Consider the following 14,579-nt stretch of genomic DNA (forward strand, 5'->3'; position numbering starts at 1 on the left):
AGAAAGGTTGCGAGAAGTTTAATACCTCCTCCAAAGACGACTGATGTCGATGTTGATGCTGGTGTTGATGTAAATGCATTATAGACAATAGTGTAAGGTAGACTTAACAGGGACTCCACTAAGTTTGGTACAATTCTGAATATCACGTGCTCAAGAGCTTACTAATATATTTTCAGGTGTGCTGTCGGGCAGAACACTCCGGTTAGGTCGCCCCGATAGATATTATCCGCTTCGTGCTTACTGTCCAATTCTCCCAGCCCTGCTTATTAGAACCAGCTGGTCTACCGTCTTTTCAGCGATACTTAGAATGATGATGTACAGACGATCCCAGATACGAGTGTTACCACTATACACACTTTTGTTGTCTTTAAAGACTTGGCGCCAAGCTGCACTAAACCATTCTGGGACTAGCATAGTAGTATTGCTGTCCTTTATATTGTATTATCTGGTTCCGTAGCATACCATACCCGATATATTTTTGTTGAATCACGTTTCTGACGCTACAGCTGAAGGTCTTCGCTTGACCACCCACCATCTACCCAGGAGCTTCAAAGATGGCATGCAGTCTAGCTCGATCAACACTCCAATTTATCCATGATATGATTATCAGCGGTGAGCTAACTACATCCCAGATGGCTGAAGCTGTCGGCTGCAGCAAGCGTACTATCCTCAGAATTCGCTCTGATTTATGTTTGTTCGGAAATATCAAGCACCGCCGAATAAAGGTGGGCAGTCACGAAATATCACGCCAATTATGCAAGAACCCTTTTCGACGGGCCGACACTGACCCGGCGGTGGCCCCATCCAACTGTGGAAGATCTCCATGTCAGCATGTCACTGTGGCTGACCTGTGACGGCCAAACAACTTGATGGATTGGTGCTATCTTAACAAGAATTTCAAGCGTGGAGAGGAAGGAGATGTGGGGGACGATGCGAAGTAAATAAGAAGTACAAACAATGCAAACAAACAGTCACGCATATCCGTCACAGGACCGAACATAAGGTTCCACTGAGACAAGTACATAAACAAGAATCCTTCTGGATTTGGGAAGGCATTTATCTAAGTTGTATCCTCTTGTTAAATAGCATAGTAACAGAAAAAGAGAATAATCAAATTTGACTGCATTTAGCTGAGTGGTGTAATGGTATTTTCATAATATGATTGGGTAGCTGGTATGGTTTGGCGCCATATCCGGGTTATTCAGCCGCGCCAACACATCAAAGAGGGGTTGGTTGAGTATTTATTGCGGGTGAAGAAAGAAGGACATCTCTTATCTTTCTAGCAAAAAGAAAACCAAACCACCCAAAACACTTAATAATCGCGTACGATTTCTGAATGATATGCTACTATCATAATCATGGCATCTACAAATTCATTTTCTGGTCATAATTATGGAGTGCAAATAGGGAGTAATCCTGGCACGGTTATTAATACGTTCAGTGAAGGTAGATTATATAGGCTTATAAGTTGGGGGATTTATTAACCAAGTGCAGACCCTCTGGACAAGCTACCAATTGCGTGTGGAGCCGAGTTCAGCTCGTATGCGGACCAGCATGAAGATAATTGTCTTCCGGGCACTAGAACCGAGCTTCGTGAAACAATTGCAGAATGGGCTGTTTCGCCACATGGAAAATGTATATTTTGGTTAAATGGCATGGCAGGAACAGGAAAGTCTACCATCGCCCGAACAGTCGCAAAGTCCTTTAAGGAGAATGGGCAGCTAGGCGCGAGCTTCTTCTTCAAAAGGGGCGAAGCAGACCGTGGCAATGCAAAACGACTAATATCAACTATTACAAGACAGTTGGTAACCAGCCATGGGGATCTAGCACCCCTTGTCTCAAAAGCGATTAAGAATGATCCAAATATTTCACAAATCTCTTAGGACAATTGAAAACTTCTTCTTCAACCACTTTAAGCTTAATCTAAATCAGCCCATATCACTGTAATTGTGATCGACGCTTTGGATGAGTGCGAACAAGAAAGCGACATTAAGTTATACTTCAACTTTTACCCCGGATCCAGCAATCTACTCATGCACTGCGAATATTTCTACCAGCAGGCCTGAACTTCCATCCGCCTTGGCTTTAAGAAGTATGATAACCATCAGGATCTAGTCCTCCACAGCTTCCAAACCAGTGATAGAACATATATACGTCTCTTTCTAAAAGACAGACTTTTAAAGATAAGAGACGAGCGCTCACTTCCTTCGGACTGGCCTGGAGATGCTGTTATAGAAAGACTGGTTGGAATGGCTGTCCCCTTGTTTATCTTTGCCGCCACAGTGTGTCGCTTTGTTGGAAAAGGAAAGCTATCTCTAGAAAAGCGTCTTGAAAATTTTCTCAAATTAAAAGCAGCCACATCTGCATCACAGATGGGGAAGATATACTTACCTGTACTACATCAGCTTCTTGATACTGATGACGAGGATGAGTCAATGGAACTTGGGAAGCAGTTTCAGGATATTATTGGGACTATTATTATCCTTGCTACTCCACTCTCAATCAATGCACTTGGGCAGCTTCTTGATATGCCAAAAAAAGATATCGGCAACCTGTTAAGCATGCTACACTTAGTTCTTAGTGTGCCAGAGAAAGAAGATGCCCCAGTCCGCATTTTACATTTATTATTTCGAGACTTTCTTGTTAACACAAAAAGCGGGTTTTATATAAACGAGGAGGACATGCATACACGTATAACCTTACATTGCCTTCGCATTATGAACAGTTGCCTGAAACAAAATCTATGCGGCCTACCAAGTTATGGAATGCAGCGTGCAGATATCACCCGTCAGGCTATTAACCAATACCTCCCGGAAGAACTGCAATACTCCTGTCGCTACTGGGTGACTCATCTGGAACAAAGCAAGTTGCTTACTACTACTGAGGTTCTTTCTTTCTTAAAAATCCATTTTCTCCATTGGTTGGAAGCAATGAGTCTAATGGAGTTGATCCCAGAGACTATTAGTATTATAAACACTTTGCAGTCAGCCATAGGGGTAATGCCTGGGAAATCTACTACTTCTATACACTAAAATAGAAATTTTAGAGCAAAACATCATCGGACATAGTGGACTTTTTACACGACGCCAAACAATTTATTCTTAAAAACATGCAAATTGCAAATGCTGCTCCACTTTAACTTTATTGTTCTGGACTAATATTCTCTCCCAGAAAGTCTATTATTAGAAGAAATTTTGAAAAAGAGATTCCTAGGTGGATATGTGTAGCACCACGAATGGACGACTTCTGGAGTGCAGATTTACAAACGCTCGAGGGCCATTCATCTTGGGTTCAATCGGTGGCCTTCTCGCCCGACGGTCAGACCCCGACGGTCAGACGGTGGCCTCAGGCTCCCGCGACCAGACCGTCAAGCTCTGGGATGCCAAGACCGGCCTGGAACACCAGACGCTCAAGGGCCATTCAGCTTCGGTTCAATCGGTGGCCTTCTCGCCCGACGGTCAGACGGTGGCCTCAGGCTCCCGCGACCAGACTGTCAAGCTCTGGGATGCCAAGACCGGCCTGGAACGCAAGACGCTCAAGGGCCATTTATTTTCGGTTACGTCGGTGGCCTTCTCGCCCGACGGTCAGACGGTGGCCTCAGGCTCCCGCGACCAGACCGTCAAGCTCTGGGATGCCAAGACCGGCCTGGAACGCCAGACGCTTAAGGGCCATTCAGCTTCGGTTCAATCGGTGGCCTTCTCGCCCGACGGTCAGACGGTGGCCTCAGGCTCCCGCGACCAGACCGTCAAGCTCTGGGATGCCAAGACCGGCCTGGAACGCCAGATGCTCAAGGGCCATTTATTTTTCGGTTTAATCGGTGGCCTTCTCGCCCGACGGTCAGACGGTGGCCTCAGGCTCCTACGATCAGACCATCAAGCTCTGGGATGCCAAGACCGGCCTGGAACGCCAGACGCTCGAGGGCCATTCAGATTCAGTTCAATCGGTGGCCTTCTCGCCCGACGGTCAGACGGTGGCCTCAGGCTCCTACGACCAGACCGTCAAGCTCTGGGATGCCAAGACCGGCCTGGAACGCAAGATGCTCAAGGGCCATTCAGCTTCGGTTCAATCGGTGGCCTTCTCGCCCGACGGTCAGACGGTGGCCTCAGGCTCCCGCGACCAGACCGTCAAGCTCTGGGATGCCAAGACCGGCCTGGAACGCCAGACGCCCAAGGGCCATTTATCTTCGGTTGCGTCGGTGGTCTCCAGCGATGAGGGCCAGGGAGATAAATGCACCCCAACTTCACATACCCGTGTCCCTCAAATATCTCTAAACAACTGGGTGATTGTTGGAGGCGAAAAAGCACTGTGGCTGCCTTCTAAGTATCGTCAGACTAGCTGTTCCGCTATTAAAGATGGTATCCTTGCTCTTGGCTATAGTGATGGGCGTGTTTCTTTTATTGGGTTCTCTGTACCTATGGACTAGCCGTCCGCGTTTCATGCGCACACATATTTTCTAATCTCTGCTTAAAAGGAGGGTCTGGGATAGCTGAACCTTATATACTTTTTTTTCAGTTTGTGGCGAAACGTTCCAGTAATTGCCTCTGGTTTATGATTTGTTAAATTTCCCGCCATGGCGCTAATATGCATACCACCGACCGCCCGTACAGGGTTAATACAAGCTTAATGTAATGTTTCTGTTGCTTCACCACCATACAAGAAATGATTCTGGAAGATTGTTATTCCTTTCCATTTTAGAAATGGCTTTATCTCGGCGCCAAGGATTCAGAAAGAAGAAGAGAGTATGTAGTGGTGACGCCAGTTTCCGGAAATTCTGTATTTCTAATGGAGCAGTTTACAGTATCTAATAAACAGTATAAAGCCTAGCCAACAATTCGATGCGCCTTATCATTATTTGTTCTGTCCACACCACTTGACCCAGTTAATAATATCACTAACGAACCGGCGCGCGACACCAATCGTCACACCCTGCTTAATAAAGAAATCTGGGTCTTAATCCCTTAGAATTTGTTTAAGGTCGAGACAGTTTTTCAACGCCATATCACGTGCTTTTATAATATCGTCCCTGTAGGTCTCTGCTGCTCACCCGTGATAGTTGCCAGTTGGTATATTTATCCACTGCTACATCGAGGAGTCCGGAAATATTAATAGACTCGGTGGACGTTGTACTTAAAACGAGCCCCGCTGTGCTTGCTGTTACAGGTGTAACAGATTGGGATGGCTGTGCCGGGAGAATATTAATATTAATTAGTTAACCCATTAATCCACTTAGTTGATTGTTATTTTTTTTGTTTTTTTTTATCGCTGTTTCTCCTTTGCGTATAGATCTTCACGAACATCGTCCGGAAGATTATTGTGGGTCTCTAAAATACCTCCTTCTTTAACATATTGGACAAGTCTCCTCATATAAAGTGTTGTAAGTCTGTAGTGCTTTTTTCCCCAAAGGGTCCTGCCAACACCACTGTCTATCGTGGTAATATAGTGGCCCAGGACAACGCATTGTCTTATACATATCTTATTAAACTAAGGGTACCCTAGAAACATGCTTAGTATCAACCCGAATATCTTGTTCTGTAAGTATTCTCTTGGTCACTAATAATTTTCCTCTCTTATCTCCCCTTCCGCGAAGGAGGGGGTCTGTGTCCTCAATATAATTTATAGATATATAGAGTCTGAGCTTCTTCCCAAGACAAAACAGATTTCCCCACATCAAAAGCTGCTTTTCTATGGGTTTCTAATTAACGTTAGTGCCGTTATAGCGCTTATTTAAGTCAGATTGCGAACGGTCATTTACAGATACTTTGACCGCAGTATTGTCTGATCTCACCCGTTGGTTGCGGCGTATTTTCCGACGCAGAATATTATCTGCATCTTCCTGTATCTGCTGCCATTTCGAACTGGGAGCTACAACCAGGTCTTGTTCTGTGTCCTTTGACATAGTTCGGTTGTTTAGAGTTACCTTCCACTCAATCATATAATAAATATATGGCTGTTCTCTATGTGGTCCCGGATTTCTTTCAGGCTCCTGGAAGAAGCCGGGCTGGTCGGGCTGGGATTAATGCAAGGGGTATAAGGTTTATCAAGTACATGCTTAGGAGATGGGCAAAATACGGATGGCGTACGTTCAGGGCCGAAGTCGCCAGGGGTGGGGCATACAATGGAGTTTGAGTCCATAAATCAGGCGGGTTAATTTAAGAGTTATTATTATCGTTGTAAAAACGGAACATCATCCCCAAGGCAATCAATGCCACAGAGGAGTCTAGTATGTGAGACATCGGATGTTAGCCAGCACCATGTGGTGTCTACCAAGGAGTCTAGGGGAGGGAAGCTGCAGCTAACAGGCCGAGTAAAATAATAAGCAGGGTCATGGATATTGCACCACTAAAACAGGTATTGCAGAGCACTATCTGTATCAAGTAACCTGGGACAAAGCTCCAAATTGCCACGTCGACCGTGACAGATTCTGTAGGAGACAAAGAGAGGTTATGTTGACAGATTGCCAGATCCTCGAGGCGCCTACTTCTGGGGGTTTGGCTAGTTTGCATCAAAGAAGCTTCTAGATACCATGGTTTCCAAATACAAGCACCATACACAACTACCGTAATTTACTGTCATCTAACAGTTTAGTACAATACATGTTATACTTCCGGAAAATAACTTTTCCCTTAAATATCCCTAATATAGTTTAGTCTGCCTTGGCACTAGGGTTTGAAATACAATCGGAGAGTATAAGACTCTTGCGGCGGTTTTGCAATTGAGTGTATTGAATAAGACGATCAGGATTTGGAATCTGGTCACCAGTTAGTGCACAACTCTTGAAGGGCATAGTGGGTTGGTCTACTCGATTGCTTGGTCGCCTGATGGAAGCCGACGGAAAAGAAAGGGAGCGGGTGGGCAGCAGATGGGGAGTCCGGTTGGGCAGGCGGAATTGCAGGGGCGCGGTATTGAGTGCAAGATAGAGGGGATGAAGTGAGGAAAGAAAGAGAACGGGAGGTCGAACAGCCCGGTGCTGGCTTACTCTGGATCCTTCGAGGGATTTCGAGTCTGTTCTAGAAATAGCCGCCATACCAAGCAAAATCCCAGCATGTGGATTGAGTCAAGCGGATTTTAAATGGGAAACTTCGGCCACTATCGAATCCAAAATCATCACCGTCTCTCCACAATTTTTTCTCTTCTTAAAACAAAATGACATTCAAAGTCCTCGTCTACGCCCACCGCCTCCCAGGAATCTCCCCAGAAGATTTCAAGCAGCACTACGAAGCACACATCGAGCTCTTCAAGCGCCTGGTCGGCGACGACTTCCCGCTCTCCCACAGGCGCGTCTACATTGCTCGCACGGCCGTCGAAGCGGCGCCAGACGGTGCCTCGGCACGCAACGCGACAACTCCAGCAACCGTGGTTGTCGGCCAACAATCCGACTACGATTATGACTGTCTGGCCGAGATGACGTTCGCGGATCAGGCGAGCTGGGAGGCCTGCGTGGCGAAGGCCTATGCCCCGAAATCAGTGCGCAGATTGCGGCGGACGAGGATAAGTTCTATGACCGCTCGAAGACGGGGGTGGTCATTGTTGGGGACGTCACGGAGACCACGAAATAAGATAAACAGACTTAGGCTATGATATTGGTGCTGGATGGTACTTGTTATGAATATGGGATCGGCCCGAAGGATTACCCGAAAGATCGGCGAAGTCCTCGCTTATATATGTCTTCCCACAGACGAAATTCCTGTATACTAACTAAGTTCGCTCATCCAATTCAATGGCTTAGTTCACTCTATTCAATGCCAATTCCTCAGACCTACTGTAGTTCCACAACAGTACTTGGGTAGATTTAAATGGGGGACGGCAAGACTAAGTTGGCCCCACCGTATCAGGTGCTGACTTGGTTCCTTGAGGAGGCAATTTGATTCGATTTAGTTGTTCCCACCCCTTTGCATGCCCTGTAAAAACAAAAAAAAAAGTGATGATTTTCGATCGGGTTAATAAATTCATCGCTGGCTTGCGTTGCTAGCGCCTCAGGCTGACAACGCTGCAGAAGCTACGGAGTAACGAAAGCTTAGTGCCGCAGTGACTCCCGCAGCCATCCTTTCTGCGGTTCCAAAATGGGGTTTCATTGGTCCGTTACTCCGACTCCTGGTGGCAGTGGGACTACCGCTGCGGAAGGGCTAACTAAGTATTGGACGGAATCCTACTCTGGAGTTTTTGGGCGGCGAAACAGCCGCGTGCCTGCTGAATATTTTCACAGCCACCAATAGAAATTCCTTTTCTTTTTGTGCGGATTACCAAGCGGAGTGGTCCCACTAACTATAGGTTTGGTCAGCTGCGACCAATAAGACCAGTGTCCTTACCATACACCCATATCTTATGATTGAATAGGGTACGAGACGGCTGTTCTAGAAGGTATACCGCTCGATGAGCAGGTTCACATGATCTATCCCCTCTTGTCTCGCCATTGCTTTCATGGGAATTCTCATGTGACTGCTTTCCTCACAAGAGGAAATTCACAAGAAGGCTTCCCTCTCAAGAGAGGCCTTCTGAATCGAGCTTTCCATGTCTGGCTACTTCATATGATGGTCTAACTATAAACGTGTCATCATGAATGCATATTTATGATGTAACACACAAAAGAGTCTACATGTCTCAGACAACAGAATAAGAAATGATTCTCAAGTGGTTAACTGCTCTGAGACGTTTCTCTCCAGCCGACATAGCTCATATTTATAAGAACCTCTTAAGCTGAGCCACATATTCTCAGATCAGACCTAGGAGGGTGCTCATATTTTCGAGGGCGACAGAAAACAGTGATGTGGTAAGAGACTTTGGTTAGTCTATGCCTTCTGCAAAGGCTATGACACCACGGCCTCAATTCTCAGACATTTGTGTTTGGTTAGGGGTAAAGCCATAGTATACTAGTAGGTGCGGCCCGTTTTGGTACCGGCAAACCCCGAGTCTGTCCGCACCACCGAGTCTGTTCATACTACTGAGTCCGTCCGCACCACTGAGTCCTTCCGCACCAGAGAGTCTGTCCCCACTACTGAGTCTGTTCGTACTACGGAGTCTGTCCTCACTACAGAGTCCGTCCGCACCACTGAGTCCTTCCGCACCAGTGAGTCTGTCCCCACTACTGAGTCTGTCCGCGCTACTAAGTCTCTTCGCACCAGTGAGTCTGCCCGCACTATTGAGTCTCTTCGCACTACTGAGTCTGTCCCGACCACTGAGTCTGTTTGCACCACTGAGTCTACCACGGCCTGTGAACTTATTCCTAGAAGGCGGCCGGCCATAGAAGGCTGCAGGTCATAGAAGGCGGCCGCCCTCTACGACCAGCAGCCCTCGCTCACCCACGGCCCTCAATGGCCCACCGCCTTCTATGACCTGCAGCCCTCTGTGACCGGCAGCCCACTATGACCAGCAGCCCTCGCTCACCCACGGCCTTCTATGACCGGCCGCCTTCTATCACCTGCAGCCCTCTGTGACCGGCAGCCCACTATGACCAGCAGCCCTCGCTCACCCACGGCCCTCTATGACCGGCCGCCTTCTATCACCTGCAGCCCTCTGTTGTGGGTGAGCGAGGGATTTACTGATTTGGAACAGACCGAGGGGGGCCAGCCGGTACCAAAATGGACCGCACCCTACTTAAGTCAGAGCAACAGTTAAAGCTCACCCGGCTCACCACAGCTCACCTCCAGAGGCGAGGATGGGTAAATGCTGGCTATCATAAACTGGGTATAGTCTCTACTTGACTACAACCTTGTGTTTCGGGATGATCTTTAGTCTTTACCTATATAGCCTTCGGTCGCGCGGAGAGGGTGAGCATAGGAATAATATAAAGGCATGAACTTCCCAAAGCTTTGAAGTTAAGTAGCCACTTCCCTTTTATGTCCTTTGCTGTAAATATTCTAGAAATCTCCCAAAAATGGCAAAGCCAAGAAAGATCCGTGGCCGTCAGTCCAACAACTCGAAGGCAAGACGCCAACAACATTATCGACGAGGAGGAACTTTATTCAGGAAGGCGTTTGAATTCTGCCAGGAGTGCAACGCGGATATCTCGATGCTGGTCCGGCTAAAAGATAGCGGCCAGATTTACGTGTTTAATTCGAATGAACGATGGATTCCTTCCCAAGAAGAATTAGTAGGTGTTAAGATGAAGTTTTCTAAACGAGACTAATAAAATTTTAGATACTTTACTACCCCACGCCCCGGTGGATAACCTGGCAAGAGCTGGCGGCGAAATATGATTCATGAACCAAAACAGGCGGGGATAATTTTGTGATTGAAATGACACAGTACTACACTTGTTGGTTTTCTCCTGGAGCGACTACCAGGAGTCTAGTCCTTCTATTTGTATGGCTGAAGGTGGAACGATTTGTTCGATATAGATTAGCGTACCTACTGTGACGCCGAGAGAGGGAGGAACATTATAAACAACACTTTGCCTAATTACACTGCTATTAAGATGATGAAAAGGGGGGAATTTTATCCGCACTCCCTGCACCATGTACCCTTGGGCAAAACAATTCTGATGGCAAACGCCAAGGCATCTAACAGGAAAGTAAAAGCCCTCCAGGTCAAATTGATGCTCGCTCTCGTAACATCCTGGAAGATGCTTCGAACAAAGAGGACAACGTGGAAGCAACATATGGCTTGTCAGATGCTGGCGCCGATGCTGTTCCTCACTAACCTGACTCATCTCAACTACATACTTATGAAAATGTTCGCTGAAACAAGCAGAACAGCAGGCATGGCCACAACCTAGTACTAATTCAACGGAGTCGTGGCCGCAGAGAGTGCAGAGGTATGTCTTGATTGCAATATTTGCTAAAATATATTAGCATCTGTGCTTCGATTGCAGGGAACATCTCTTACCATTATCTTGGAGGTCTTCACAGTAAGTATGCGAGTCACTTGGAAGGCCATTATACATAGTCTCAGTCTCCGTTGAGCTTGCTATCAAGCTATTAATACCTTAATAGATCTAAAAGCTCATCCTACCTCTGCTCGTTTCCGAATAATTTCCCTCGAAGTGCTGGTTCTCGGGCTCACTTCTATCTTGAGCGGAGTTTTGACGAACATCTGCCTTTGCTGGCTGTTCTGGGCATAGGTAAATGACAATGTCACTGAAGATGTTGAAAGTATAAGACATGATTAAGGATGAGATGGACTGAAGAGACACAAGGGAAATCGAGTGGTAGAGTTGAGGATTGAAGAAGAATTACTTGACTAGTAGGTTCTCTGCTTTATATAGCGGACCAACCTTCTCCAAGACAGACAGGCCTATATAATTAACATCTATATTTAGTATTGAGCATTATGATGTCAACCAAGAGCAGTGCGTGCCGTTGTTGGATCACGCGGAATGATGATAACCAGTGGTTAGTCCTGTTCCCATCCCGATTGAAGCCATTGTTGCCTTGAATATGGATGCAACAAGCCCCTGAAAGTTAAACAACAGTGCCATTTCACCACCGGGGGCACCGGAAGCACCGAGAACCAACCGTTTGAATTATCTATGGAGTTGAAATACGACGCCGGCACAGATATTCTGCCTTGGACATGGGGTGACTGGCATGCGACGGCCTTTGGGAGCAATGATAGCCAACCAAGTGCTATCTAGGCCATGCGTGCACTGGCTATACTGTCTCAGCCACCTATATGTGTGCAAATTTAGAACTGACTAGAGCTTAAGATAACGCTGATGACGACATTCCCAGGCCCCAGGGTTGATTCATATCCAATTGCTCTTTCTTTGTGAGCCCGATATTGCAGAAGCACTAAACTGTTGGGATAAGGGGCTTTGATTGTCTCTGGTATAAATGGGATATAAAAGGGTCTCCTGATCCCTCTCAACTAGACTGCACTCCTCTTTCGCGAACCACTCACTGAAATCCCTCTTTGCAACAATAACAATGTCCCCGCCATCTAAAGTCGTGGATGCGAGCCAAGGTATCACCTACTTGCTGCTAAAGATAACTAAACTGTTGCTAATACCCTCTCTGGTTCAAGGTCTCGGGAGCTCAAAGTATAACCCAGTTCTTATTGATTGTGGAGATAGTCCATATGGTTCTCGTGAGAACCCTATCTACATTGTAGACTGGGAGGCGATTTATGGATACCCTAAGAGACAAAGCACTGAACCTGGGTCACCCGAGCCCCCTATTCATGTTCCTGCCCCTGGAGGCGCAGTTCTTGTCGATGGTACGTACAGCACTTTTGCCTTCCTACTTGTGGCCATTACTAATAGATCACAGCGAGCGTGCAACAGCCACCCCTACATGCGACAAGAGGCCAAGCTACGTGGATGGTACGTATTATATTCTGACTTAATGCGCCTGGCTAATGATCGTAGCAAGCACGCAGACAGCTCCTCACGAAACACTGGGACAGAATGGAGTTGGAGACGAGACGCCTAACAAGTTGAAGAGTGACGAGAATCCCCGGAAGAGGAAGCGTGTGGTCACCCCTCGAACCTCCGTACCGCTTAAGTGGCGACTAAGGGTGAGAGCAAATTAAAGGGCATAATAGTAACTGGATATTTGCGGATTCGTGTATTTAGTACAGTACCAACTTATTTAGTTTTTGTCTTTAGTTTCCATTTAACCCTTTTAACTTGGTCTTTAAGAAATAATTTATACCTAAAACCATCGATTTAAGACCCGTTTACAATTAGAATCCTATTTCCTATTCGGGACTGTCCGAATATCTGACATTTCCCTTGAATTAGCCGCCGCCGAGGGTGAGTAACCACGGCTACTGCATTAAGACCAGGTGTTTCAGGTCTCAGCCTAGCCTTGGACAGTTGTCCATGGACAGATGCAGTCCCTGGACAGATACAGTCCTTGGACAGCCGTCCTTGGACAGTCGTCCTTGAACAGTCGTCCTTGAACAGTCGTCCTCGGACAGCCGTCCTCGGACAGATACATTCCTTGGACAGATATAGTCCTTGGACAGATATAGTCCTTGGACAGATATAGTCCTTGGACAGATATAGTCCTTGGACAGATATAGTCCTTGGACAGATATAGTCCTTGGACAGATATAGTCCTTGGACAAATACAGTCCATAGACAGATACAGTGCATACGAAGTTGGTATGGGCATGCTTGACAAATCTAGTCACTCAGTTCACTCGGTTCTTGATTCCGTCGTTTTGTCCCTCTTCCCTACTCTTTGTCTGTATCTAGCGCCTCCTTGACAGATGCCACCATCTCCTTGTTGACGGTTAGCTCTCCTCCATATGCCACGAAAATAGTGTTTGTCCCATCCTCAACCGCCGCATTTAATCAGCCGCAGATTTTTATCATAGAAGGTTGCTTGCCAGTTGCGAGCATATTTCTTAGCTGCTCCACTCCAGACGGATCGGCTGGATCAATGACCATGTCATTTATAGTTTTCCAATTGCCCTGCTCGTTGCGGCACTTGAAGGTGATATTTACTAGATCCAGTTGGACGCGATGGTTTTGCAACAGTGCGAGGTACAAGCATCCTCCTGGGCTGCTGGCCTGCTGTGTCCTTGCTTCTTGTCAATAATTCGCCGACAGCTTAACCGCCGCATCAAAACACTGCACGGGATTGATCAGCCACAGATTTTTGTTACATCTAAGCCAAAGTGGTTTAACCAAATGCAGTTTAGTATTTGCCAAGGTTATAGTATAGATCAACATCTTTTAGTTTGATCCCTTCTTAAGCCATAGACTGGTCTTGGTCTCGTGAACTGATAATGTCCTTATCAGTTATCTGGCTTGGAGTTGGATAATAGGAGTCCTAAAGGAATTAGTTCAAAGGAATTAGGTATTGGAGAGATCCCCCCTTTGCATATGGGGCAAACTGTCAGATCAGAGTATCACAGGGGCTACGAGCCGAAGGCAGCAACGCATGCATTGCCCATCCATGTTCCACAGGAAAAGGGGGGTGAGGCGGTTGCCTTCCAATTTCCAGCTGAACGATGAGGCCTGGTACGCCAGGGTCCCGAAATCATCGCCACACAAGCTAGCCAGCAGGCAATGTAGGAGCTATAATCGGCTCTGGGGGGGTTGTGCCGGTGCAGTGATATAGCCACTACATATATACGCCCACTGCGGGAAGATTGTCCAAGTTGGGTTGTAAGTCTCCTAACGGATCCCGGGGGAGAATGCGAGCTTCCGCTTTACAAGTTCTCCTCAGCCTATAGTATGGCTCAGGGGATATTGCGCCCCAGGGAAGGTACGCCTCAGGGGATAGTACGCCCCAGAGAATAGTTCGCCTTAGGGAAATCTCCCCTTAGGGAATAGTATGCCTCAGGGCATAGTACGCCCCAGAGGAAGCACGCCTCGGGGGATAGTACGCCCCAGGGATGGTACGCCCCAGAGAATAGTTCGCCTTAGGGAAAGCTCCCCTTAGGGAATAGTATGCCTCAGGGGATAGTACGCCCCAGAGTATAGTTCGCCTTAGGGAAAGCTCCCCTTAGGGAATAGTATGCCTCAGGGCATAGTACGCCCCAGGGATGGTACTCCTCAGGGGATAGTACGCCCCAGAGTATAGTTCGCCTTAGGGAAAGTTCCCCTCAGGGAATAGTATGCCCTAGGGCTCCCCACGGAGCGCTGGGCGGTATAGTTGGCGGATGGGAGAGCCACTAGCCACTAAGATGAG

At 47.1% G+C, this 14,579-nt stretch overlaps 5 protein-coding genes across 5 annotated transcripts; all 5 read left to right on the plus strand.

The window, feature by feature from the left end:
- Positions 1-1,358: 1,358 nt before the first annotated feature.
- On the plus strand, positions 1,359-1,883 carry ATNIH1004_003993 (uncharacterized protein; the record flags this gene model as incomplete). The annotated part of the gene is made up of 2 exons (XM_033568665.1): positions 1,359-1,446; positions 1,495-1,883. The coding sequence occupies 2 exons, from the start codon at positions 1,359-1,361 to the stop codon at positions 1,881-1,883; spliced, it is 477 nt and encodes a 158-aa protein (XP_033427471.1).
- A 1,336-nt stretch (positions 1,884-3,219) lies between these two features.
- ATNIH1004_003994 (WD40 repeat domain-containing protein) lies at positions 3,220-4,423 on the plus strand (the record flags this gene model as incomplete). Its single annotated transcript, XM_033568666.1, has 2 exons — positions 3,220-3,808; positions 3,855-4,423. The coding sequence occupies 2 exons, from the start codon at positions 3,220-3,222 to the stop codon at positions 4,421-4,423; spliced, it is 1,158 nt and encodes a 385-aa protein (XP_033427472.1).
- A 2,720-nt stretch (positions 4,424-7,143) lies between these two features.
- Positions 7,144-9,363, plus strand: ATNIH1004_003995 (EthD domain-containing protein; the record flags this gene model as incomplete). Its single annotated transcript, XM_033568667.1, has 3 exons — positions 7,144-7,464; positions 8,875-9,180; positions 9,259-9,363. The coding sequence occupies 3 exons, from the start codon at positions 7,144-7,146 to the stop codon at positions 9,361-9,363; spliced, it is 732 nt and encodes a 243-aa protein (XP_033427473.1).
- Positions 9,364-9,871: 508 nt separating this feature from the next.
- ATNIH1004_003996 (uncharacterized protein) lies at positions 9,872-10,200 on the plus strand (the record flags this gene model as incomplete). The annotated part of the gene is made up of 2 exons (XM_033568668.1): positions 9,872-10,087; positions 10,135-10,200. 2 exons carry the CDS (start codon positions 9,872-9,874, stop codon positions 10,198-10,200), a joined length of 282 nt encoding a protein of 93 aa, XP_033427474.1.
- A 1,661-nt stretch (positions 10,201-11,861) lies between these two features.
- Positions 11,862-12,465, plus strand: ATNIH1004_003997 (uncharacterized protein; the record flags this gene model as incomplete). Its single annotated transcript, XM_033568669.1, has 4 exons — positions 11,862-11,898; positions 11,959-12,150; positions 12,204-12,256; positions 12,313-12,465. The coding sequence occupies 4 exons, from the start codon at positions 11,862-11,864 to the stop codon at positions 12,463-12,465; spliced, it is 435 nt and encodes a 144-aa protein (XP_033427475.1).
- Positions 12,466-14,579: the final 2,114 nt, after the last annotated feature.

This window comes from Aspergillus tanneri (genome assembly GCF_003426965.1).
Source record: "Aspergillus tanneri strain NIH1004 chromosome Unknown AapTan_3_pilon_pilon_pilon, whole genome shotgun sequence".
Classification (NCBI taxonomy): domain Eukaryota; kingdom Fungi; phylum Ascomycota; class Eurotiomycetes; order Eurotiales; family Aspergillaceae; genus Aspergillus; species Aspergillus tanneri.